The 26,500-nt window shown below is 38.9% G+C and overlaps 1 protein-coding gene across 1 annotated transcript in view; it reads right to left on the bottom strand.

The window, feature by feature from the left end:
- Positions 1–1,214: 1,214 nt before the first annotated feature.
- LOC126092303 (deoxynucleotidyltransferase terminal-interacting protein 1) overlaps positions 1,215–26,500 on the bottom strand; it is a 93,457-nt gene continuing 68,171 nt past the window's right edge. Inside the window, exon 8 of the mRNA XM_049907830.1 lies at positions 1,215–1,423. Coding sequence (XP_049763787.1) covers positions 1,215–1,423 — 209 coding nt within the window. The remainder of the gene's footprint in view (positions 1,424–26,500) is intronic.

Here is a 26,500-nt window from a genome sequence, read left to right on the forward strand (position 1 = left end):
CTAGACTACCACACCTTTGCTGGGCAATTCTTGGCCACACTGGTAAATACAGTAACAAATGGGGAATTTTTCAGATCTGTCCTACAGCTCAGACTTTGCTTCAAGTGATTTCCACTTCTTCATGCAGATGAAAAAGTGGCTTGACTCTCAATGTTCTGACAAGAACGAACAGCTTTCAAAGTACAAGCAAGGTATGGCTGTAAACTCAGGTGGCCAAGCTTTATGAACAGCAAATTTGTCAACTCATTAAGAGATCTGAAAAATCTGAAACATTCTTAAATATGAATGGTGGTGTGTAATGAAGTAATAAAAGGTTATAGTTTTAGTATTTTTCCAATAAAGTTCCTTTAATTATTCCAGTACTTTTTTAACAGTCTACCAGAGGTTAATTTCCAGATAGCCCTCATATCTCACATAAAAGATGGTCTCCTTCCCCCTCCTTTCCCAAAATCCATCATAACTAATATGACAAAAAAGTATTTGTTAGAAACATGTAGAGGGGTCTCCATAGAGAGAGAAATGGAGGAAGAGGTTACAAATTACATTTGTAAGGAAATGGTTTTTACAAATCCATACCATTTTGCAACTTTTTTGTGTATTATACCTAATGCAGTAGAAAAATTTTTGAGACTGATCACTTATTACAGAGACAGTTTGATAGTTTCAATGGAAATATCATGCTGTATGATGTTTTCTTCTTCTAAGAAAATAGTACATGTGCTTTTATGTATCATGACAATGGAGTTCCCAAGTGAAAGCTTTTCAGTTTTTTTCTTGCAAAAAGATTTTTTTTTTTTACATCCATGGCACTTCACATGTCAAAAATTGTTTTTTGTAATGGAAACCACTCTGATTTCAACAGTTCGCATGTAACGTTTAAAAACATTGATTTTCTCCTGTAGTCTACATACTTTACATGAAAATTCCCACAATTTTACAAAATTATAAATGCTTCACTCAATCAAACCTCATTTTTCTTTTAAAGTCTTTAGCACTTTCTTATGAATTTGTGATTCTATTTTTATTTACTTCTCACAGCCTTCTCGATATTAAGCCCCTACCGGACTAAGGCATCTACTATAATGCCTTTTTGTCTGGGAGAAGTTAAGCATTTCTTTTCAGTCCTGTTACACAGGATGTATGATTATACTTTATGCTACTCATTCCTTAGCAGAGTTTTCAACCAAGAAACTTGTGAATCCTTTGTTACCAGCCTATTCTAACCCTCCTTGTGAACTGTCGCCACCAACGTGACCTGCGAGCAAGGCAGAGAGAGTGCTGCTGTAGCCAGCAATCTGCTGCTGAAGGGGCAGTGACGGGCTAGAATCCAAAGTGCGGACGGGGCCAGGAGAGCTGTCCGAGCCTTGGGATGCAAGTGTTGGGCAGTCCAGGAGATCCAGCGCATCTGATGGAGTAGGAGGCCCTATAATAAAGAGATTAATATATTATGAAAGGAATTCTCTAGAATGTGGTGGCACTGTTACATGTCAAATATAAGCAACAATGAAGAGGCCTTTTCTTATTATTCTTGTTAGATGCAATTGATCTCAAATTAAAAGAAGAAAGAGATTTTACGTTATGGAAACAGAACAGAACAGAACACTTAAGAATTCTTGCAAATGAAAAAAAAGGCACACAAATATGTACAAAACAGAACAGATTAAGACAAAAATTTTACCCAGGAGTGGCTGACATCAACTGTGCTAGGAGCTAGGACTTACAGTCCTCGAGGCTATACTGGGTAGGGCTATCAGGGTAGGAATACATATGTCGGGTTGTCTGGTCACCACAGTTACACTGGTTAGACAGACTGGTTTTAAGTGATTTGCTTTGGGTCTTGCTTCAGTCCACTGCCTGTTAAGGGATTACAAAACTCGCAAGTTTTTGAGGTTGCTGAGGACTAGTTGTTCTGGCAGTTCCATCCTAATGGTTTCTTGATGTTGACAAAACCTTCACTTTAAGCTGAGTTTGGTATTCATAGTCCTTGGCTGTTATGAGGCAGTTATTTCTTGATTTCAGCCTTTGGGTAACCAACTGAATACTGTTGTTCAGACATGGAGGGCTTCATTTTCTCTTTGTGGGTTGTTGCCCCTCCTCAAATTGTAGCAGATTAATTCAAGCCAGGTAGTAGAACTTACCTATAGAAATAGATTTCAGATAGCTAGTGATTAATCTGCACATTTCACTGAATGAGGCATCAACATGCTTTGTATTAGATGAGAGAGACACATCTTCTTTCTTTTTGGCACAATAACAAATTTCCAGTACTGTTGTTTCTACCACTTGTGGCTTAGCATCTAAATTTGAGCCTACACTTCTCTGGATGACATTGTTTCTATGACCAATTTTCTTTCGGCTGTGCTGGTCTACCTCGGAGCTCTATTCAGGTTTGCACCCAAGTATCTGGGGCAGGAGCAGTGCTCCAATAGCATTCCTCTCTATGTAGCCTGGGATTTTGTCAGGTTAGCTTCAGTTAGTCCTGCACATACTCTAGTATGGGCTTCTCCAGAATGTTAGTGAGTCTCACTTTACCTCTTCAAACATACAGCTTTGGACAACACAGCTCTTTCATTAGTGTACACTGGTACGAATATTGAAGTGTTGGGGCTAGTACGCTGCCTGGAGGTAGATCATTTCTCTGCCACCTTCTTCATCGCTTCTGAAATTCCACAAGAACATGCAGTTTTCGAGAAGACACGCAACATGAATGGAGTATGATTGAACAGCAAAGCATTAACACAGTAATAAATTTTTTATTTTTATTTTAACACAGTAAAATTCAATATTTAATACGCCTATTCTCTTCATTTGAAACTACATCTGTAATTTCCAAATAACTGTGAGGACAGTAATGGAAGTACTTACTGTTTTATTCAGTTTCATTAGCAGATGGATTATGGGAAGAATAAATACTATGGTATCTGTTGTCCATAAAAATGTACGTTCATAATTTTTACAAGGGCACTAAGGGTCTGCAGTATACTTCTGATTTCCCCCTTAAAATCATTTCTTGAAAATTTTCCACTACATTTTCTTAAAGAGAGATTTTTTTTTTAATCTGCCAATTCAAATACTTCAAAATGGCTGTCATCCTCTTCCATCATTCTAATAAATTTGTGACCATTTTCACTGTAAATTGTGAATATCAGATGTTTCCTTTAATCAACCTGATGTATATATTAGTTAAATGATTAATGGAAAATCTCATATAAAGTTGTGAAACAAATACTAACAAAGAGATAGAGGGGCTGGCCAGTACTTACCTCAGCTCAGTACAGCCGATAGATACACATAAAACAGAACCGAAAATTTACGTTCCTAGCTTTCGGAACAAATGTTCCTTCATCGGGGAGGAGAGAGGGGAAAGAAAGGGAAGAGGGGAAAGGAGATTCAGTTACTCACAACCCAGGTTATGAAGCAACAGGGAAAGGAAAATTGGGAGGGTAGCAAGGATGGAGGCACGGTTGTCAGAGAGAAGCCCTAGCACAGTTGGTGGCGAAAATATTTATTTATGTATATATAAAACATTGAAGAAGAGAAAGTGTTAAGATGACAGACGTAAGTGATAGCTAACAAAAGGGACAAAACAATGAAGGATGTGAACCATATAGGTGATCTAAATGATTAATGGAAAATCTCATATAAAGATGTGAGACAAATACTAACAAAGAGATAGAGGGGCTGGCCAGTACTTACCTCAGCTCAGTACAGCCGATAGATACACATAAAACAGAACCGAAAATTTACGTTCCTAGCTTTCGGAACAAATGTTCCTTCATCGGGGAGGAGAGAGGGGAAAGAAAGGGAAGAGGGGAAAGGAGATTCAGTTACTCACAACCCAGGTTATGAAGCAACAGGGAAAGGAAAATAGGGAGGGTAGCAAGGATGGAGGCATGGTTGTCAGAGGGAAGCCTTCCCCTCTCTCCTCCCCGATGAAGGAACATTTGTTCCGAAAGCTAGGAACGTAAATTTTCGGTTCTGTTTTATGTGTATCTATCGGCTGTACTGAGCTGAGGTAAGTACTGGCCAGCCCCTCTATCTCTTTGTTAGTATTTGTTTCACATCTTTATATGAGATTTTCCATTAATCATTTACAAAATTTGTTTGTTTCATATATTTGTTTATTTGCATTGTCTTTGGTACTTAGTATTTCTCTTTCATACGATATGCAGCAAAACAGTCTCCAAGATGTAACGCAACTCCACAAGACTTACACATTAAGTTTGTTGTTTTTGGAAAATACATGGCAGTTTCTCCATTTTCGTTTATTTGTTTCAGAAATAAGTACTAGCTAGTATTGATTTATGTGACCAGAAAGTCTGTCAATTGAAATATGATGAGACATACTTGATGTAGTGGCAACCTCCAAGTTTTGCTCAGAAGCAAGTACATAGTCTTTTATCCACGAATAAGACACTTGCAATAAAAAATCGTGAAATCAGAGACTTTGTGTTCTGTATTGAAATACTGCCATGTATGGAAAGCACTAAATAATGCACAATGATAGAGGTACATGCAAATCTTTTTTGACCATTTTATCGTTTTTTCTGTATATAGGGTAATAACTCAAAAATTAGTTTGCCTGATCCAATCTGTTCATGTATTTGTTGTAGTCTATTAATACACTTTCAGGTTTTTTTTAAATTGTGTATTTGGTTCTTCTACATTTTCTGTGAGTGTCAAGTCAAAGTGGCACTATGTACTGTAGAGATCATTCATATCATTTTAGTTTTCGAAGCTCCTGTATGAATACTTCACCTTTCTGTTAATGACAAGCTTCAAACACATTGACTCTTGCGCACTTTAATTTTTCCGGAAATCCTATATTTTGCCATATCAGCCCACAAACTCAAATTTTATTTTCAAGTAACTTCTTACAAGTTCTGCACTGCTATAATAATTATCCATGTAGAGGTGATGCCACTTTACATAAAAAGGCGTCAATAGTTCCATATCTGTTTTTGCTAAAGGCTGTCCAGCACTGGAATATATCTTGAATGAGGAAACCTATCTCGTACTCAAATCACACAGCATCTGAAAGAGTATGCTATATTTCGTAATTTTTGATGGATTGTAAACTTTAAAATTTAACCATCCACACCATGGTATCATTCCTTTGTCAGTTGAGATGTTTTGACTTAGATTAAAAGTTCCTTTAAACTTTTTGGAAAAATAATCAATTATGAATAGCACTTTGTAAAGCCGGTCGGCATTATCCAGTTTATTGTTGTTGTTGGAAAAATGTAAAAATGATAATGTTTGCCTGAACCAGTTGTGGGACATCGTTTTGCAAAATATCGGTGTGCCTATCAACGGATTTGTTGACCAATAATCATCGATCCTTGCTTTTTTTACAAATCCCGTAAGGATAGCAAGCTGAAACCATTTCCTAAGTTTGGGTCCTGTAAGGTCAACAAATCTGGCATTATTTTTATCCAGTTTCTTTCCATTGCAATTTTGACTGTAGTACTCATTGGTTTCATTGTTAATATATTCAAATAGATCGTTCCCAATATATAATTCTACGATATCCTCAACACTCTGTGTATCTTTGGGAAATATGTTTGGACCCGGAGATCTTTCAAATTTATTATTGGTCCTCAGTAAATCAAAGTCTGACCACTATGCACTGTCTTCTTCGTCCGTTTCATCCGAATCAGTTGGCAACAGTAGTGTTTGCTGAATTCTTCTTAGATGAATTCCACTATCTTCTGACGATTCTGCTTCACTTTCATTTTTTTGATATCCAATGTCTTCTTCCCAATCAGTCCAATGTCTTCTTCCGAACCGGTCAAGTCATCCAGAATGTCAGACAAGACATCTGCGTATTCATCATAAATAAGCATATCATCTCTTTCGCCTGCTACGATGAAAGGGCACAAGTACTTATAAAAACAAAAAAACATGTTGACGTGTGTAACTTATTGTTACTTAAACAAAACACCAACAGAATTCAAAAGATACTAAAGTGTTGTCGCCAGCTACTGCACGATACTATGCTCACGAAACCACTGTGGTGTCGCCAGCCACTGAGTGATACTATGCACGACATCCCTGCGGTGTCGCCGGCCATTGACCGCTATTTGGCGCACGACATCACTGTGGTGTTACTGGACGGCATAGTGTTAATATTAATTGTGGTGTAATATAAGTGTGTGTGTTCAGTGCAGTCAGGATATTGAGATAACTATCTACCTATAGAAGTCTCATGGTACAGCCCCTTCTAAAATTAAGGAATTACAACTTTAAAACATGGTTGCCTGGAGTAATGTGTGGAAAGAATAAGCAAGAAGTGTATGTACATCACCCTTCAGGCTAGAATCTCAAGCGATTTGATGGAATACAGTGAAATAATGGTTTTTCTAAGTGATAATTTTGTCTGATCAGTAATGAGTTAAGTTTGCCTTAGCATAAGGATGTGTTACTGTGGAGTGTTTTTCAGTAAAATCAATGTTGCATTGGATTAGGAGAGCAGGTGTTAATTTATTAGATAATCAAGTAATAATAAAATAATGAATAATGTTAAGGTCTTAATGGTTAGGGAGCCTGTCTCTGCAGTAGGTATATTTTTTGAGAATGCACTCCACTAGCTATCGAGGTAAGAAATGTAAGTAAAATAATGGAGCTGACAGACATGATTGAATAATGAGAAAGATAACTATATACAAACAAATGTGGTTTAACTGCATTATCTAAATTTTGAACTAGGCAACATTGGGTACTGCAATTCATGACACAGCAGCTGGGAATGAGAGCTTAACAGAACGAGCAATATTTTGGTGAGGTACAAGTCATATAATGCTGCATTATCAGATCTATAGGTTATCTCAAGACTTCTCTTTCTGTTCTGAGTAATTATGAGCTTAAAGTGGTAATACTGGGATGAAGAACAGTAATTTTGTTGATTAACTGATAACTATGGTGCTAGGCAGATGTGAACATTCTGCCAGGTCAACTATTTGGTAACATTTTGTGATAATTTAATTTTCTGGGTGAATGACAGTAGTGCTCAGAGTGGAGTAGAGAAGTGGGGCAATGATTTGGTACAACTTCCATCCCCTTAATTTTGATTTTAGTAGTAATTAAACTATGTAACAGTGACTCTATTCTTTTTTCATAATGTAATGATTACTAAATTTATGCCATTGCACATCTTGAGTATTTTCAAGAGGTAATGTACATATTTTACACACTAAGGTGAGAGTTTGCAAATAGGAAAGAGACCCAAATCTTTCGAGTTTAACCAGTTTCAGACAGTTATGACTTAGAGTAATGTTTTGTAGTGTAATGTGAACTTCATTTTCACAATTTTTACTTGTCCCCACCTTTTGTACTGTAGTCAATTTTAATAATAATTATTGTGATGTTATCAGAACTGTATAATGTATCTATTTATGAAGTAACGACTATTATTTTTAGTGTGAAACATTTTTTTATACTTAGATGTAATAGAAAGTGTACTAAAGTAGGGTATTTTGTCTAATTTTTTCATATGATGTGGCAGAGGAGAACCACTTTCCAGGGAACTGACAGCAGTGCATTTCCTTACTAATTGCTACTTGGACCTGTTGAAGGTGTGGACAACTTGGTGAGAATATGTGTAAAAGCTCATTAAAAGTGTAGAAGTGCTTGTGAAAAATACAAAACATCGAGTAAGTGAAATTGTCTGTCTAAAAAGTGAACTGCAATGCGCAGTGTAATTTAACTTTTTGCAACCCATGACGATTTAGTTTTTTTTCTCAGCAAGATAGCATTTGCATAAAATGATATGTATCTTTGAATGTAATCCTTGTTTACACAAAAAGTACATCACTTTTCATGTAGATGAATAATTTTTGTTAAAAGTGTAACTGGTGGATATTTTGTGACATTGTACAGTACATTGTATGTAAATATTTTGTATGGAGATATTCATATGGCCAGTTCATATAAGTATAAATCTGAAAAAACATATGTACTATAGTTTTAATAAGATTTTGTACTTAATATGTTTTTGTGTGTAGATTTTTAACCCACTGTCTGTGGTCACTTGTGGTCATTGAACTGCCCAGTTAGCGATTTGCAATATCTATCTGGTCAATCCAATGAGGGGGTGATGTGATTGAAGCACAGTGGAATGTTTTTACTTCCCCTCTTGTTTAGCCATCTGCCTCCTTAAAATTCATTTTTCATTTTTGAACTAATTAGCATTAACATACCTGAGTATAATCTGCATTTTCATAGAAGAGAAAGGTTGGCCCTCAGTTTTAAAGAATATAACACCGTATCTAATTTTGTGCTTAGTTTTATGTGTGTGATTGTTTTTCTAATTTATTGTGACTATTCCTAGTTAGTACCTTTTGTTATAGGGTGAAATCAGTTATTGTATCATAACTTAAATTCTATTGTTGACCTATAAACAAATATAAATTCTGTACTAATTGTAAACATTTGGAGGAACAACTAATAGTATTCTTAAAGGATCTATTTGGCTCTATTCAAAAACATGTTAGCAAAGCCAGCCCTTCATTAATTCCAAAATAATTATCAGGTTTGTCCAAAGTATTGCTTGCATAACTATGTCTGTTAATTTCATGATTTAAACAAATAATATGGCTTAACCCATGTAGTAGAAGAAACTGTTAAAAAGATACAATTTTTCAATGTATGCAGTTAATTGATGGAGTTAAGTTTTAATTGTAATTTCAGTAAATTAAACATCAAACAATGTGTAGTTTCAGTGCCTATTATTGTGAATATATATAAGGCCTCGATTTTTGGTCCCGGCCAAGTTTTAGATGCGGAACCCGTAGTGGTCAGATCAACAACAATGCATCAACTTAACTGTGAAATAAGTGTTACACCAATAGGCTGTGTGTTAAAGCAATGACACATCTGTTCAGTTTATTTGAAAGACTGTGAAATGTGTGGTTAGGCTTTTACTGCTCGTAGATGTTCAACAGTAAACTACAGTAGCAGTATGTGGATGTTTGCCTGCAACCTGTTAATGAGGCTTATTGAAAGTTAAACAAAGGTTAACTGGCCATATTAAATGTGTATATTGGGGGGTTGTGAACAGTGAAAGTAAAGAACTGTGAAATGCAAATGTGCACCTGTTGGCTACATCATTTAAAGTAGTCAGTGCTGAACTTCCAACAACATTATTCAGCCAGTATAGCAACGCAGTACATCAACACCGAGGACAATCAACGAGGAAATAAAGCAGGCAAACATCACATCATCAAACCAATCTTTGGGCTGAGCACAGCTTTACTTAGGTTACACCGTAATTATTTGAACATATAATTACTTCAGAGGCAATTGCCCTTATCCATTACACACTGCAAATGCCCAACTCAGCTGCCTTTGCACTTCTCATTACTTCCCACCATCCCTCTGCTAAAATGCAGAAGTACTCTATGCAAATAGCTAATGATGAGAAGGCAGTCAACAAAAACTCTCAATCTGCAACACCAGCCTCAATTGTACCAAGATTGCCAACACTGTCAGATATGGGTGTCTTTTGATATATTTACGCAGTTTCTTTATATTTGTGGTGCTACAAAATGAGCATACAAAGTAAGAATTCAGTGTTTGCTAAAACTAACATAAATAGAAAGTCTCCTAAAACATTTATCGAATGCTGCTGGATGTTCAAAGTCGTCCAAAGGTGTTTTAGGATTAACTTTGAGTAAGCTGCTTGTTAGAAGATGGAGGACATGTTTTATCACTATGGAGAGCTTTCAGATTGAAAAATTTCAGAGGAGCCACTGGATCTGAGTAAACACAGTACACACCACAGTTCTTAATATTGAAGCTAACTGCCAACTTTTTTACTGAGAAAGTGTCGAGACACTTGGAAGACATTTTTCATCTTTCTGCACCATCTGAAACTATTTCAAAAATGTATTACCCACAATTTAAAAACAAAAAGTTTACCACTGCTGCCCAAGAGAAAGGAAGGATTACAAGAACCTACAGGAATGTAATAGTCAAAGAAACGCTGCAGAAATCATGGCACAAGTTTCAAATGATGTTATGATGTAAAAAGTAAATTTTATTTTGAACATGATTTGGGAGGGAAAGGTAATGTGGAATCACAATGAACTGTTTGCAAAAAAAAACTACAGTGGAATTAATTATTTCTCTTTTTTGCTGAAGAAGACTGATTTTAAAGTCTTATATCATTACCCTGAAATAAAGACAATTTAAGGAGATATAAAGCACCAATATCCTCTCTGTATGCATGGAATGTATTTTCTTTAATGTCAACAGTGGCAAATCTTAAAAAATCAAACTTTCTAATGGACATTTTTTTCTTTTTCTTTTTTCAAAAGTTGGTCTGAAAAATAATTTTAAAAGCAAAAGTATATCTGCTTGATAAATGACTGTGTATTTGTGCATTAAATGCCAATGGATTTCAAATTTATCTATTATTTGCAATGCTTGTTATTCACAGGTGAATAATAGATGTTTTCATTCATGTGTTGTTGTTGTGGTCTTCAGTCCAGAGACTGGTTTGATGCAGCTCTCCAAGCTACTCTATCCTGTGCAAGCTGCTTCATCTCCCAGTACCTACTGCAACCTACATCCTTCTGAATCTGCTTACTGTATTCATCGCTTCGTCTCACTCTACGATTTTTACCCTCCACGCTGCCCTCCAATGCTAAATTTGTGATCCCTTGATGGCTCAGAACATGTCCTACCAACCGATCCCTTCTTCTAGTCAAGTTGTGCAACAAACTTCTCTTCTCCCCAATCCTATTCAATACTTCCTCATTAGTTATGTGATTTACCCATCTAATCTTCAGCATTCTTCTGTAGCACCACATTTCGAAAGCTTCTATTCTCTTCTTGTCCAAACTAGTTATCATCCATGTTTCACTCCCATACATGGCTACACTCCATAAAAATACTTTCAGAAATGACTTCCTGACACTTAAATCTATACTCGATGTTAACAAATTTCTCTTCTTCAGAAACGCTTTCCTTGCCATTGCCAGTCTACATTTTATATCCTCTCTACTTCGACCATCATCAGTTATTTTGCTCCCCAAATAGCAAGACTCCTTTACTACTTTAAGTGTCTCATTCCCTAATCTAATTCCATCAGCATCACCCGACTTAATTCGACTACATTCCATAATCCACATTTTGCTTTTGTTGATGTTCATCATATATCCTCCTTTCAAGACACTATCCATTCCGTTCAACTGCTCTTCCAAGTCCTTTGCTGTCCCTGACAGAATTACAATGTCATTGGCGAACCTCAAAGTTTTTATTTCTTCTCCATGGATTTTAATACCTACTCCGAATTTTTCTTTAGAATCCTTTACTGCTTGCTCAATATACAGATTGAATAACATCGGGGAGAGGCTACAACCCTGTCTCACTCCCTTCCCAACCACTGCTTCCCTTTCATGTCCCTCGACTCTTATAACTGCCATCTGGTTTCTGTACAAATTGTAAATAGCCTTTCGCTCCCTGTATTTTACCCCTGCCACCTTCAGAATTTGAGAGAGAGTATTCCAATCAACATTGTCAAAAGCTTTCTCTAAGTCTACAAATGCTAGGTTTGCCTTTCCTTAATCTAGCTTTTAAGATAAGTCGTAGGGTCAGTATTACCTCACGTGTTCCGATATTTCTACGGAATCCAAACTGATCTTCCCCGAGGTCGGCTTCTACTAGTTTTTACATTCGCCTGTAAAGAATTCGCGTTAGTATTTTACAGCTGTGACTTATTAAACTGATAGTTCAGTAATTTTCGCATCTTTCAACACCTGCTTTCTTTGGGATTGGAACTATTATATTCTTCTTGAAGTCTAAGGGTATTTCGCCTGTCTCATACATTTTGCTCGCCAGATGGTAGAGTTTTGTCAGGACTGGCTCTCCCAAGGCTGTCAGTAGTTCTAATGGAGTGTTGTCTACTCCCGGTGCTTTGTTTTGACTCAGGTCTTTCAGTGCTCTGTCAAACTCTTCACACAGTATCTTATCTCCCATTTCATCTTCATCTACATCCTCTTCCATTTCCATAATATTGTCCTCAAGTACATCGCCCTTGTATAGACCCTCTATATACTCCTTCAACCTTTCTGCTTTCCCTTCTTTGCTTAGAACTGGGTTTCCATCTGAGCTCTTGATATTCATACAAGTGGTTCACTTTTCTCCAAAGGGCTCTTTAATTTTCCTGTAGGCAATATCTATCTTACCCCTAGAGAGATAAGCCTCTACATCCTTACATTTGTCCTCTAGCCATCCCTGCTTAGCCATTTTGCACTTCCTGTCAATCTTATTTTTGAGATGTTTGTATTCCTTTTTGCCTGCTTCATTTACTGCATTTTTATATTTTCTCCTTTCATCAATTAAATTCACTATTTCTTCTGTTACCCAAGGATTTCTACTAGCCCTCATCTTTTTACCTACTTGATCCTTTGCTGCCTTCACTACTTCATCCCTCAAAGCTACCCATACTACTTGTACTGTATTTCTTTCCCCCATTCTTGTCAATTGTTCCCTTATGCTCTCCCTGAAACTCTCTACAACATCTGGTTCTTTCAGTTTATCCTGGTCCCATCTCCTTAAATTCCCAGATTTTTGCAGTTTCTTCAGTTTTAATCTACAGTTCATAACCAATAGATTGTGGTCAGAGTCCACATCTGCACCTGGAAATGTCTTACAACTTAAAACCTGGTTCCTAAATCTCTGTCTTACCATTATATAATTTATCTGATACCTTTTAGTATCTCCAGGGTTCTTCCATGTATACAACCTTCTATCATGATTCTTAAACCAAGTGTTAGCTATGATTAAGTTGTGCTCTGTGCAAAATTCTACCAGGCGGCTTCCTCTTTCGTTTCTTACCCCCAATCCATATTCACCTACTACGTTTCCTTCTCTCCCTTTTCCTACTGACGAATTCCAGTCACCCATGACTAATAAATTTTTGTCTCCTTTCACTATCTGAATAATTTCTTTTATTTCATCATACATTTCTTCAATTTCTTTGTCATCTGCAGCGATAGTTGGCATATAAACTTGTACTACTGTAGTAGGCGTGGGCTTTGTATCTATCTTGGCCACAATAATGAGTTCACTATGCTGTTTGTAGTAGCTTACCTGCATTCCTATTTTCCTATTCATTATTAAACCTACTCCTGCATTCCCCCTATTTGATTTTGTGTTTATAACCCTGTAGTCACCTGACCAGAAGTCTTGTTCATCCTGCCACCGAACTTCACTAATTCCCACTATATCTACCTTTAACCTATCCATTTCCCTTTTTAAATTTTCTAACCCACCTGCCCCATTAAGGGATCTGACATTCCACACTCCGATCCGTAGAACGCCAGTTTTCTTTCTCCTGATAATGACATCCTCTTGGGTAGTACCCACCCGGAGATCCGAATGGGGGACTATTTTATCTCTGGAATATTTTACCCAAGAGGATGCCATCATCATTTAACCATACAGTAAAGCTGCATGCCCACGAGAAAAATTACGGCTGTAGTTTACCCTTGCTTTCAGCTGTTCGCAGTACCAGCACAGCATGGCCGTTTTGGTTAGTGTTACAAGTCCAGATCAGTCAATCATCCAGACTGTTGCCCCTGCAACTACTGAAAAGGCTGCTGCCCCTCTTCAGCAACCACACGTTTGTCTGGCCTCTCAGCAGATACCCCTCCATTGTGGTTGCACCTACGGTACGGCTATCTGTATCGCTGAGGCACGCAAGCCTCCCCACCAACGGCAAGGTCCATGGTTCATATAAATGAATAAAATTTTGAATCAATATTACTATTTGTTATTCACAAAAAAAAAATGAACAGTAAAAATTATCTTTATTCCTTAATCGTCATTCAGTTAAATTTTGCCCAACTCTTTCTGTTAAGGGAAGCGCAATGCACATGTGCAGGCTGCAAATTCACAGCCTCTGTGCCAGTGAATGCAAGCACGTCATATGTGTGGCCATGGACAAGCATTCACTCAGCTGTGCCAACTGTGTGATAGAGGACATGCATTCACTCAGCTGTCATTTGGTGAGGTAGCATTCAGCAACTTCTACCAGATTATGCGAAGTGTATACATCTCTCCCTAGCACACCACAGCCGTCTGCAGACTACTCAAGATGGGGCACTTACCTGCAGGGCTCTACTAGAGGGATTATTAGCTTAAACAGTTAAAAAATAATAAAAAATGTTTGCAGTGTATGTTTGCTGAAGTGTCAGTATGTAGCCAGACACCCTTCTGAAGTGGGTAATGTAAATGTACGTTAAGTACAGAAGTATGGATTGAAGACAAGGATTTCTGATCACATGAGTGTCGGGTAAAATCAACAGCAGCAGAAAATGGTGCAACAGGAGTAGGATTCATTACGGATAGAAGGGTAGGGCAGAGAGAGTGTTACTGCAAACAACTCAGTGATGAGGTTGTTCTTATCAGAATCGACAGCAAACCAATACCGACAATGAGAGTTCATGTGTGCAAGCAGACATCGCAAGCTGAAGATGAAAAGATAGTGAGAGATATGACGATATTGAAAGGGTAATACAGTACATAAAGCGAGATGAAAATCTAATAGTCATGGGAGACTGAAGTGCAGTTGTAGGGGAAGGAGTAGAAGAAAAGGTTACAGGAGAATATGGGTTTGGAACAAGGAATGAGAGAGAAGAAAGACTAATTGAGTTCTGTAATAAATTTCAATTAGTAAAACTCTGTTCAAGAATCACAAAAGGAGGAGGCATACTTGGAAATGATTGTGTGATACAAGAAGACTTCCATTAGATTACGTCAAGGTCAGACAGAGATTCTGAAATCAGATTCATGATTGTAAGGCTCACCCAGGAGTAGATACAGACTTAGATTACAATGTAGTAGTGATGAAGAGTAGGCTGAAGTTTAAGAGATTAGTCAGAAAGAATCAGTAAGCAAAGAAGTGGGACACAAAAGAATAAAGGAATGACAAGACACACCTGAAGTTCTCCAAAGCTATAGATACAGCAATAAGGAATAGCTCAGTAGGCAGTACAGTCGAAGAGGAATGGAATTCTCTAAAAAGGGCAATCACAGAAGTTGAAAGTACAACGTAAGTACAAAGAAGGTAACTGCAAAGAAACCATGAGTAAAAGAAGAAATACTTCAGTTGATTGATGAAACAAGGAAGTACAAAAATGTCCAGGGAAATACAGGAATACAGAAATACAAGTCGCTGAATAATGAAATAAATACGAAGTGCAAGGAAACTAAGAAAAAACAGCTGCATGAAAAAGTGAAGAAATCGAAAAAGCGATGATTGTTGGAAGGACTGACTGAGCATACAGGAAAGTCAAAACAACCTTCAGTGAAATTAAAAGCAAGGGTGGTAACATTAAGAGTGCAATGGTAATTACCCTTTTAAATGCAGAGGAGAGTGTGGACAGGAAGAAAGACCACAGTGAAGGCCTTTATGAGGGGGAAGATCTGTCTGATGTGATATAAAAAGAAACATGAGTCGATTTAGAAGAGATCGGGGATCCAGTATTACAACCAGAATTTAAAAGATCTTTGGATGACTCAAGATCAACTAAGGCAGAAGAGATAGATAACATTCCATCAGAATTTTCAAAATCATTGGGGGGAAGTGTCAACAAAATGATAATTCACGTTGGTGTGTAAAATGTATGAGTCTGGAGATGTACCATCTGCCTTCCAGGAAAATATCATCCACATAATTCCAAAGACTGCATGAGTTGCCAAGTGCCAGAATCATCGCACAATCAGCTTAACAGCTGATTCATCCAAGTTGCTGTCAAGAATAATATGCAGAAGAATGGAAAAGAAAATTGAGGATTTGTTAGATGATAATCAGTTTGGCTGTAGGAACGGTAAAGGCACCAGAGAGGCAATTCTGATGTTGCAGTTGATAACAGAAGCAAGACTAAAGAAAAATCAAGACGTGTTCAAAGGATTTGTTGACCTGCAAAAAGTTTTCAACAATGTAAAATGGTGCAAGATTTCGAAATTCTGAGAAAAATAGGGGTACGCTGTGGGGAGAGACTGGTAATATACAATATATGCAACAGCCAAGAGGGGATAACGAGAGTGGAAGCCCAAGAATGAATTGCTTGGATTAAAAAGGATGTAAGCCAGAGATGTAGGAGCAATGATGGAAATAAAAGAAAGGTTCAGGAGTGGGATTAAAAGCCACGCGAAAGGATATCAATGATATGATTCGATGAACGGAATGAACAATCTAATGAATACAGAATATGGACTGAGTGAGAATCAAAGAAAGATAAAATTAATGAGAAGTAACAGAAATGAGAAAAGCAAGAGACTTATCACCAAGATTGATGGTCACGAAGTAGGCAAAGTTAAGGAACTCTGCTACCTAGGTAGCAAAATAACCAATAATGGATAGAGCAAGGGGAACGTCAAAAGCAGACAAGCACTGACCAAGAGAGTCTACTAGTATCAAACATAGGCCTTAATTTTAGGAAGAAATTTTTGAGAATGTAAGTTTGGAGCACAACATTGTATGGCAGTGAAACACGAACTGTGGGAAAACTGGAACAGAAAAGAATTGAAGCATTTGAGATGTGGTGCTACAGATGAAATGTTGAAAATTAGTTGGACTGGTAAGGTAAGGAATGAGGAGCTCCTGCACAGAATTAGAGAGGAAAGGACTATGTGGAAATCACTGTTAAGGAGAAGGGATAGGATAATAGAACATCTGTTAAGACATCAGGGAATGACTTCCATTGCACTAGAGGGAGCTGTAGACGGCAAAAACTGTAGAGGAAGACAGAGATTGGAATACAAGTCAGAAGACTGATGGCTCAAAAAGAGAAATGTGGGATACCTGGATATGTTGGAGAGATCCAAACAGCTCATGTGGAGTATCAGACAGACATGTCCCTTGAGTCATGGCATGGGAAATACTCATCAACTGAGCACTAACTATCCCCAAGGTGGAGAGTTCTTCAATGCCCATCCAAGCACTCAGCCAGTTTGGTGATAATCATTCCTGTATAAAAGGCTGTGCACTGAACACATATTAGCTTGTAAATAAAATATATTGTTTCCCATGTTGCTCTGTCTCTTATACTGGATTCACCACTGTTGTGCTGGAATAAGTGGTAATGGCCACATGCATGGGGCTGGTTCTACAGCAAGAATTATTGCAAGGGTAGGAATCTTGCGGTAGGGATATAAGGAGTATGATCTGAGAATGTTATATGTGATAAGGTTTGGTAAGGGAGAGATGATCTCATTTCAGAACTTGAATTGGTGGTGGATGAGGGGCACTCTGAATTTTTTTAAGAATTGAATCTATATTTGTCATATTGTGGGTGGAGGAGACTGCCTGGGAAATTTGTTTGTGGACACTATCTGTCTAACAGTTGTAACCACCGTGCACCAAGCTGTTGACATGACATGGACCATGTGATCTAGTCACATTTTTAATGACACTTTTTACTTAACTCGTGAATTGATTATTACTTACTACAAACAAGTACCGCATATTGTGATTTATTTAACAAAACACTGCATCAGTTACTGAATTAATGTGCTCACACCTGAAAGCTGCACACTTTAGCAGTGTGTTTCTTCCCGCGAGATTGTGCCGTGATAGAGCAATACTGTGATGGTTCAAATGGCTCTGAGCACTATGGGATTAACAATCAGAGGTCATCAGTCCCCGAGAACTTAGAACTACTTAAACCTAAATAACCTAACACACATATTCAGGCCAAAGGAAGGATTCGAACCTGCAAACGTAGCTGTTGCGTGGTTCCAGACTGAAGCGCCTAGAACTGCTTGGCCACACTGGCCGGCCGAGCAATACAGTGAACTTCAGATAGAGCCCACCATGGGCAAGTGCCTATTTAAACCCTGGTGCACTACGTTCATGCTCAGTTATCATGTTATTACTGCTTGTATCTATATTTGCCTTACCTTATTGTGTTCAGTGTATGTTATGGTGATTGATGTACATGCCACAGTTTAATAAAGTTGTACTAATATTCTTGGTTGTGTTGTGTGTCCATGTTAAGACACAAGTGACGACGAGTGTGGAATTGATCTCCGCATGGGTTTTCAGCCTCTGGTTCGTCCTCCGTTGTGTCTATGATGTCTGATGGTGCCACTGATGAGTTTTTACACTGGCTGATTGATCAGCAAGGGTTTCTTACTGTGGTATTGCAGCATTTTTCTGTGGGTTTGGGTTGTGCCAATAATTTCAAAGCCCACATCATCATGAAACCTTCGGCTAGTCCCTGTTCCTTTCTGATTCACCCGGTGCCAATGGCACTGTGTGACCAAGTCAAAGCGGAGCTTGACTGCCTCACAGCCTCCAGGGTTGTCCAACCGATCACATCCAGTGAATGGGCTCACCCCCTTAGTCACTGTTGGGACAGTTACGCCTTTGCTGCAATTTAAAAGTTTCTGTGAATGCCCTATCATTGACATGTATCCCTTGCTGCACCATGATGAACTTTTTTCTCAGCTCGCTGGTAGTCAGTATTTTCCCAAGATTGACCTCTCCAATGGATATTTGCAGTTTCCCATTGTTGCTGACTCTAAATGGCTCTTCGTTGTTAATGCAACTTTTGGCTTGTATCAATATTTGAGGTTACCATTTGGCATGGCCTGGTGACTTTTCAACTGTTTCTTGAACAACTCATGAGATTTGTGCCTGACTGTGCCAAGTATCTTGATGATATTGTGGTCTCCAGCTCCTCTACTGCTGAATATATCAACAACTTACATACACCCTTTTCATTGTTACAGGCCACTGGGTTAAAATGCAATTTGGAAAAGTGCCACTTTTTTCAGCCTTCTACCGTTTATCATGTGTTCGAGGTCTCTAGCGCTGGTATCAAACACCTTCGTCAGAATGCCTCTGCCATTGTGGCTCTTCCGCATCCTATGCAGGTCAAGGAACTCCAGTTTTTTTAAATGTAAGATTGCTTATTATCATCAGTTTTTGCCAGGGCGGCACCTGTTGCACAACTGTTACATGGCTTGCTGCGTAAGGGGACGTCTTTCCACTGTTTGCAGGAGTGTGAAATGGCATTTTGCAAACTGAAGTCTATGTTACAATCTGCACCTTGCCTTATAATCCAGCAACTGGGTCAATATTTAGTGTTAGCAACAGATGCGTCCTAGCAGCAGATGCGTCCCAGCATGGGCTGGGAGCAGTGTAAGCTCCTAAATATTCTGAGGGCTGTGAGTGGCATGTTGTGTACGCGTCAAAGACGCTCATTTCGTCTCAGTCTAGATATGCACAAATAGTGTTTCTTATTTTCCTGTGTGGTGTAAAATTCCATCACATCATGGATCACAAGCCATTAGTTTCACTTTTTAGTCCCTCAGAATTGTTGCCAGACAAAGCAATGGATCACCTGCAATGTTGGGTACTGTTCCTCTATTGGTACAACGAGATTCACTTCAGCTCAACATGTGAATGCTGACGCACTGTCCCATCTTCCGCCCATTTTGGACCCAGTTTTTCATTGGGAGAAGTTACTGTTTCCACACTGACGTATGCACTCAAACTGTCGACTTTTTTCCAATCACTAGCGCTCGGGTCGTGCAGGCTAGTCCTATCAATCCGATTTTACGAAAAGTGCCACTGTGGCAGCCCTGTTGAAATTTTTCCCATCCAAGGACTTCCGGAATGTTGCTCTCTGATAATGAACCTCAACTTGTGTGCAGGAGTTTGCCTCCTCCTGTAGTGACCACAGGATTCACCACGTTTTCATCCTGTCCTTCCATACGCAATCCAATGGTGAGGCCAAAACGTTAGTTCGAGCATTCAAAATGCAAACGAAAAAGTACATGACTCAGTACCCATCCGACATTGTCTTGGATCAATTTTTGTCTTCCTGTTAGTTCATGCAATTCAGCATCAGCAGCCCCACCAAATTACTCCACAGACATCAACCCTGGATGCTCCTGCAGCCCAGCCAGGGACACCAACCTGTGCAGTTGTCATCCAGTTTCCGGCCTGGGGTGGCTGTCTCGGCAAGCAGGTTTGGTTGTTCCCCAAAATGGATCTCCTCAATCACAGCCACAGCCACCATGTCTATGGAGTTCTTATGGAGAAGGGCCTCTGTGCACATCATTATGAACATATGAACAGATGCGCCTGCGTGTGGACAACCAGACAACCATGGCTGGGACACCGACGTTGCCACACCAGTCTGCATCGCTTGATGGATCAACTGATGTGGCTAGGTCCCTGCCACCAAACACGAGGGGCCCCCCGTCACTGGTGGATGAACCTGGTACAGCTTCTCCAATATCGCTACTAGTACTAATGCAGTTGCCGGCCACACTGGAGCCGCCTCCTCCATCTCAGTTGCCAACGGTTGGGGGGGGGGGGGGGTGCACCATCACTACCACCACCACCACCACCACCACCACCTCCAGGCCCTGGACCTGATGTGGAATTGGAGCTCTCACTGACATCATCCATCCTATGGTATGGATTGACACGAGAAGGCATACTGTGGTGCTACCAGCGCCAAGAGTACTTCTGACATACGCTCCAGTATCAGTACATCATCTAAGTCACAGCCTCACAGAGGAAGACACCACGGACAACTTGTGAATCCGAGCTGTTCCCCAAGGGAAGAGGAATGAAGTAATATATGCACACTTGAAAGCTGCGCTTATTAGCAGTGTGTTGTCATCCATGAGAGTTCACAATGATGGAGAAGTACTGTGAACTTTCAATAGAGCCCGCCACAGACAAGTGCCTATTTAAACACTGCCGCGCAATGCTCAAGCTGTTATCTTTTTGTTTCTGCTTGCGTACATTTGCCTTATCTTACTGCGTTCAGTGTATGTATGGTGATTGGTATATATGCCACAGTTTAATAAATTTACACTACATGTTTGGTTTTTGGTGTGTCCAAGTTACAACAGTTACATTTTTTCATACACATAACTATGTACTTCTAAAATTTATCCTCATTATCAAGTGCAAATACAGTAAAAGCTAGCTCAAAATGGAATCGTATATGACTAAAATAATCATCCAAATTTGACAAATTTCCAAGCTACACAAAATTCAGTAGTATACATAAAATCTATCTTGTATCATGCACAGAAGTATAAATTTGCAATTATGCACATATTTATGTACCTTCACTCCTGTGGAGTAGATGTTCATTTACTATATATCTTAGAATAGAACACTACACTATTACACTAGCTGATGAATAATACAGCGTTTCTGAATTTTTACTCTAACTTTAAACTCATTTATTGTTGTATTTACAAACATATTATTCTCAGGGTTATCTGCTTTGAATTTCACTTTTTGCCACATACAAAGGAGCGAAAAAAATTCTCTACCCGTTTTTGCACTTTACAGTAGTTCCAACAGCTTGGGAGAATGTATGTACCGCAAATTACATAACATAGTTTATGCATGCAATAATTTCTTCGTGTTTATTAATTTTTCCAGGGACATCATTTTGCTCTCTTTTTCTTCTTCTTCCTCTGATTCGTCCTGATCATCATCTTTATTGGGAATTTCTACTAAATATGTTGCTGAAGTAAAATTGGAGCGAGCTGACAGAAAGTCATCATTTCAAATTCAATCATCTGCACTACATGAAATGTTTCACATTTTAGGTCATTCAGAAATTGCTGCTGCATTTTCTTGAGCTTTGATGGCAACAGAAGCGTTTTGTTCTTTACCTCTAAAACCCGCTTTGTTGAAAAGCTTGGTAATAGTTTTGGGTTTTATTCCCCATACTGCCAAGTCAACACAATTTACTGCATCCAGGACAGAAACTGACCACGTGAGGGCAAATGCACTTTCACCTTCTTCAACACCACGAATAAGAGATTGGACCAGTAACTGCCTATAAAGAGACTTGAATGTTTAAATAACCTCCTGGTCCCTGGGCTGTGTGAGGCTGGTTGAACCTGGTGGAGTCGAAGCCAATTTCAAATTTGATAACTCGACTGATGGGTGTCAGGTTGCATTGTCTAGGAAAACGAGAAATTGATAATTTCCTTTTTTCATTCTGGCAGTGAAATCTTTCATATGAGCACTCTTCTCCTTCTACACCTATTTATTGCTTTGCATGTGACTGGAAGCTTCTAGCATCTATGTTTTTGAAATAACAAAGTTTTGCTGCCTTTCCAATCACCTATGGCTTCTCCATTTCACGTAACATGTTTCCACACAGCAGTAGAATGAGTATTTCCTTGACCATTTTTATGTGATAAGAACAGTCCCATTTCATCAGTATTGAATACATTTTTCGGTTCGTAATTCACAATTAGATTGGACAGTATTGTCTTCCATTCTGTTGCTCCATTTTCCTGAACATCCTTAGCTTCCCCACACACTTCACTCCACACAATGGTGTGTCTAAATTTGAAACATTCCAGCCATCCTTAGATGACTTATCTCTTTATTTCCAAACTCTTAAATTACTTTCACAGCCTCACTCTGCAACATGGTGAGAGGATCTTTGACTATCTTGCATCTTCAGTGGAGCAAATGCTGACTAACTCTCGACAAGATCCTTTTTTGTTTTGCATCACACTATTCTACTACAGGAGTAGCAACGTTCCTCAAATACAGAATAAAAATTTATTATTTCTTCAGAAACACAGACGAATACAGACATGCAGGACTGACCAGTCTTGTTCTCACAGCAGAAGACAATTGAATTTTCCGTTGACATTCTTGTCAGCTCTACATTCCGGCCTTCAGTACTCCTTGGGAACTGCGCATGGCCTGGGGTCTCTTTGCTGCTACTTGGGACGACATCACGGGCAGCTCGACTGATCTTGGCATCATATGTAGCTCGAAAGGAATACCTCAGACAAGAATACAACAACCACCGACTGCGAAATCAAAATAAAAATAATTATCTCCTTAAGAAGAAACACTCTAATTCTCAGCTCTTTCTGCCTGTTCATTTATTTGAAAGCACAGAACATGGATATGAAAGTAACATATGTAAGGGAGACTTTGAATCCTTAGAGTGAGTCCAGACAAAGGAAAGTTTTTTGCCGATGCATGTATGAACCATTCCCACACTATCTCATTAATTTCTTCATTTCCAATCTTCTTTGCCGTTCTTTTCATTTGCTTGTTCCCATCATCCATTCATCAAGTATATTATCCTTTTTCTCGAAGTACCATAAATTTTTGTTTACCACATTTGAAAAATATAATTATTTCGCACACAGAGAGTTTGTCTTTCTCACTCGCCTTGGTTACCTTAGTCATTTCATCAAATGCTGGTGACACATATGCCTTTAAGGTGCTACTAGTCAACTTGTAGAAAATAGTACAGGTAGGGTATTTCTTTGGAATGCTTGACCTTGCAGGGTAAAACTATAGTTTATGGCAATAACACCTACCTCTTTCACTGCACAGATTATGTTCATAGGTAAGCAACAGTGCTCCAATTCACACCTGTGTGCATCAATAATAATGGAAAACAACAAATGCCGACAAACAGAGGACTCTCAAATGAAATGTACCAACACAGCACTAGCATGTTCATTGTTGCACAAAACAGTGTGGTTTGATGCCCACAGCTGCATCATCACACTTTGCCCAACCTCTTTTTTTTGGTATTCACTACTTAACAGCATTGTCAGGGGTGTACAGTCTGTGTTAAAAGTAGCATCTTTGTAGAGTTATGAATAACTAATATATAACACAATGCAATTGTACCGTATAAGCTGTATAAGAATTGTTGTTGTTGTGGTCTTCAGTCCTGAGGCTGGTTTGATGCAGCTCTCCAAGCTACTCTATCCTGTGCAAGCTTCTTCATCTCCCAGTACCTACTGCAGCCTACATCCTTCTGAATCTGCTTAGTGTATTCATCTCTTGGTCTCCCTCTACGATTTTTACCCTACACACTGCCCCCCAATACTAAATTGGTGATCCCTCGATGTTTCAGAACATGTCCTACCAACCAATCCCTTCTTCTAGTCAAGTTGTGCTACAAGCTCCTCTTCTCCCCAATTCTATTCAATACCTCCTCAATAGTTATGTGATCCACCATCTAATCTTCAGCATTCTTCTATAGCACCACACTTCGAAAGCTTCTATTCTCTTCTTGTCTAAACTACTTATCATCCACGTTTCACTTCCCTACATGGCTACACTCAATACAAACACTTTATAAAAGACTTCCTGACATTTAAATCTATACTCAATGTTAACAAATTTTTATTCTTCAGAAATGCTTTCCTTCCCATTGCCAGTCTACATTTTATATCCTCTCTACTTCGACCATCATCAGTTATTTTGCTCCCCAAATAGCAAAACTCCTTTACTACTTTAAGTGTCTCATTTCCTAATCTAATTCCCTCAGCATCACCCAACTTAATTCGACTACATTCCATTAGCCTCGTTTCGCTTTTGTTGATGTTCATCTTATACCCTCCTTTCAAGACACTGTCCATTCCGTTCAACTGCTCTTCCAAGTCCCTTGCTGCCTCTGACAGAATTACAATGTCATCAGCGAACCTCAAAGTTTTTATTTCTTCTCCATGAATTTTAATACCTAATTCAAAATTTTCTTTTGTTTCATTTATTGCTTGCTCAATATACAGATTGAATAACATTGTGGAGAGGCTGCAACCCTGTCTCACTCCCTTCCCAACCACTGCTTCCCTTTCATGTCCCTCGACTCTTATAACTGCCATCTGGTTTCTGTACAAATTGTAAATAGCCTTTCGCTCCCTGTATTTTACCCCTGCCACCTTCAGAATTTGAAAGAGAGTATTCCAATCAACATTGTCAAAAGCTTTATCTAAGTTTAAAAATGCTAGAAACATAGGTTTGCCTTTCCTTAATCTTTCTTCTAAGATAAGTCGTAGGGTCAGTATTGCCTCATGTGTTCCAACATTTCTACGGAATCCAAACTGATCTTCCCCGAGGTCGGCTTCTACCAGTTGTTCCATTCGTCTGTAAAGGATTCGCATTAGTATTTTGCAGCTGTGACTTATTAAACTGATAGTTCAGTAATTTTCGCATCTTTCAACACCTGCTTTCTTTGGGATTGGAATTATTATATTCTTCTTGAAGTTTGAGGGTATTTCGCCTGTCTCATACATCTTGCTCACCAGACGGTAGAGTTTTGTTAGGCCTGGCTCTCCCAAGGCTGTCATTAGTTCTAATGGGATGTTGTCTACTCCTGGGGCTTTGTTTCGACTTAGGTCTTCCAGTGCTCTGTCAAACTCTTCACGCAGTATCATATCTCCCATTTCATCTTCATCTACATCCTCTTCCATTTCCATAATATTGTCCTCAAGTACATCGCCCTTGTATAGATCCTCCATATACTCCTTCCACCTTTCTGCTTTCCCTTCTTTGCTTAGAACTGGGTTTCCATCTGAGCTCTTGATATTCATACAAGTGGTTCTCTTTTCTCCAAAGGTCTCTTTAATTTTCCTGTAGGCAGTATCTATCTTACCCCTAGAGAGATAAGCCTCTACACCCTTACATTTGTCTTCTAGCCACCCCTGATTAGCCATTTTGCACTTCCTGTCGATCTCATTTTTAAGACGTTTGTATTCCTTTTTGCCTGCTTCATTTACTGCATTTTTATATTTTCTCCTTTCATCAATTAAATTCAACATTTCTTCTGTTACCCAAGGGTTTCTACTAGCCCTCGTCTTTTTACCTATTTGATCGTCTGCTGCCTTCACTATTTCATCCCTCAAAGCTACCAATTCTTCTTCTACTGTATTTCTTTCCCACATTCCTGTCAATTGTTCCCTTATGCTCTCCCTGAAACTCTGTACAACCTCTGGTTTAGTCAGTTTATCCAGGTCCCATCTCCTTAAATTCCCACCTTTTTGCAGTTTCTTCAGTTTTAATCTACAGTTCATAACCAATAGATTGTGGTCAGAGTCCACACCTGTACCTGGAAATGTCTTACAACTTAAAACCTGGTTCCTAAATCTCTGTCTTACCATTATATAATTTATCTGATACCTTTTAGTATCTCCAGGGTTCTTCCATGTATACAACCCTCTTTCATGATTCTTGAACCAAGTGTTAGCCATGATTAAGTTATGCTCTGCACAAAATTCTACCAGGTAGCTTCCTCTTTCATTTCTTAGCCCCAATCCATAATCACCTACTACAGTGTGTTAACTGTAAGATGGCAGAGTTGTGAGGGGAGTGCGGGGAGAGGAGGAAGCAAGCATTGATTGGCGAGAGGTGAGGAGCCGGTGGGGTGGAGGGGGGGGGGGGGGGGGGGGAGACAAGGCACGACTACCAGTTGCAGTGCTGGCACTACAAATTGCGCGTCATACTTACACGAAAGCAGACGGAAGGCTTGGAAGTATAACTCGCTTTAAATGTTGTTCGTAAACGAAACTGAAATCATCATGTACATTAATATATACTATGCGCTCACAAACCAGTCATCCGATTGCGATGAAATTTTGGTGATTTGTTCTCCGTACTCCCGTGAAGGTTCCTAGCCGAAAAAAAAGAAATAAGACACATTCTTGAGGAGCTATGACGTCATAAACAATGAGATGC

The sequence above is a fragment of the Schistocerca cancellata genome, chromosome 1 (genome assembly GCF_023864275.1).
Source record: "Schistocerca cancellata isolate TAMUIC-IGC-003103 chromosome 1, iqSchCanc2.1, whole genome shotgun sequence".
In the NCBI taxonomy this organism is placed as follows: domain Eukaryota; kingdom Metazoa; phylum Arthropoda; class Insecta; order Orthoptera; family Acrididae; genus Schistocerca; species Schistocerca cancellata.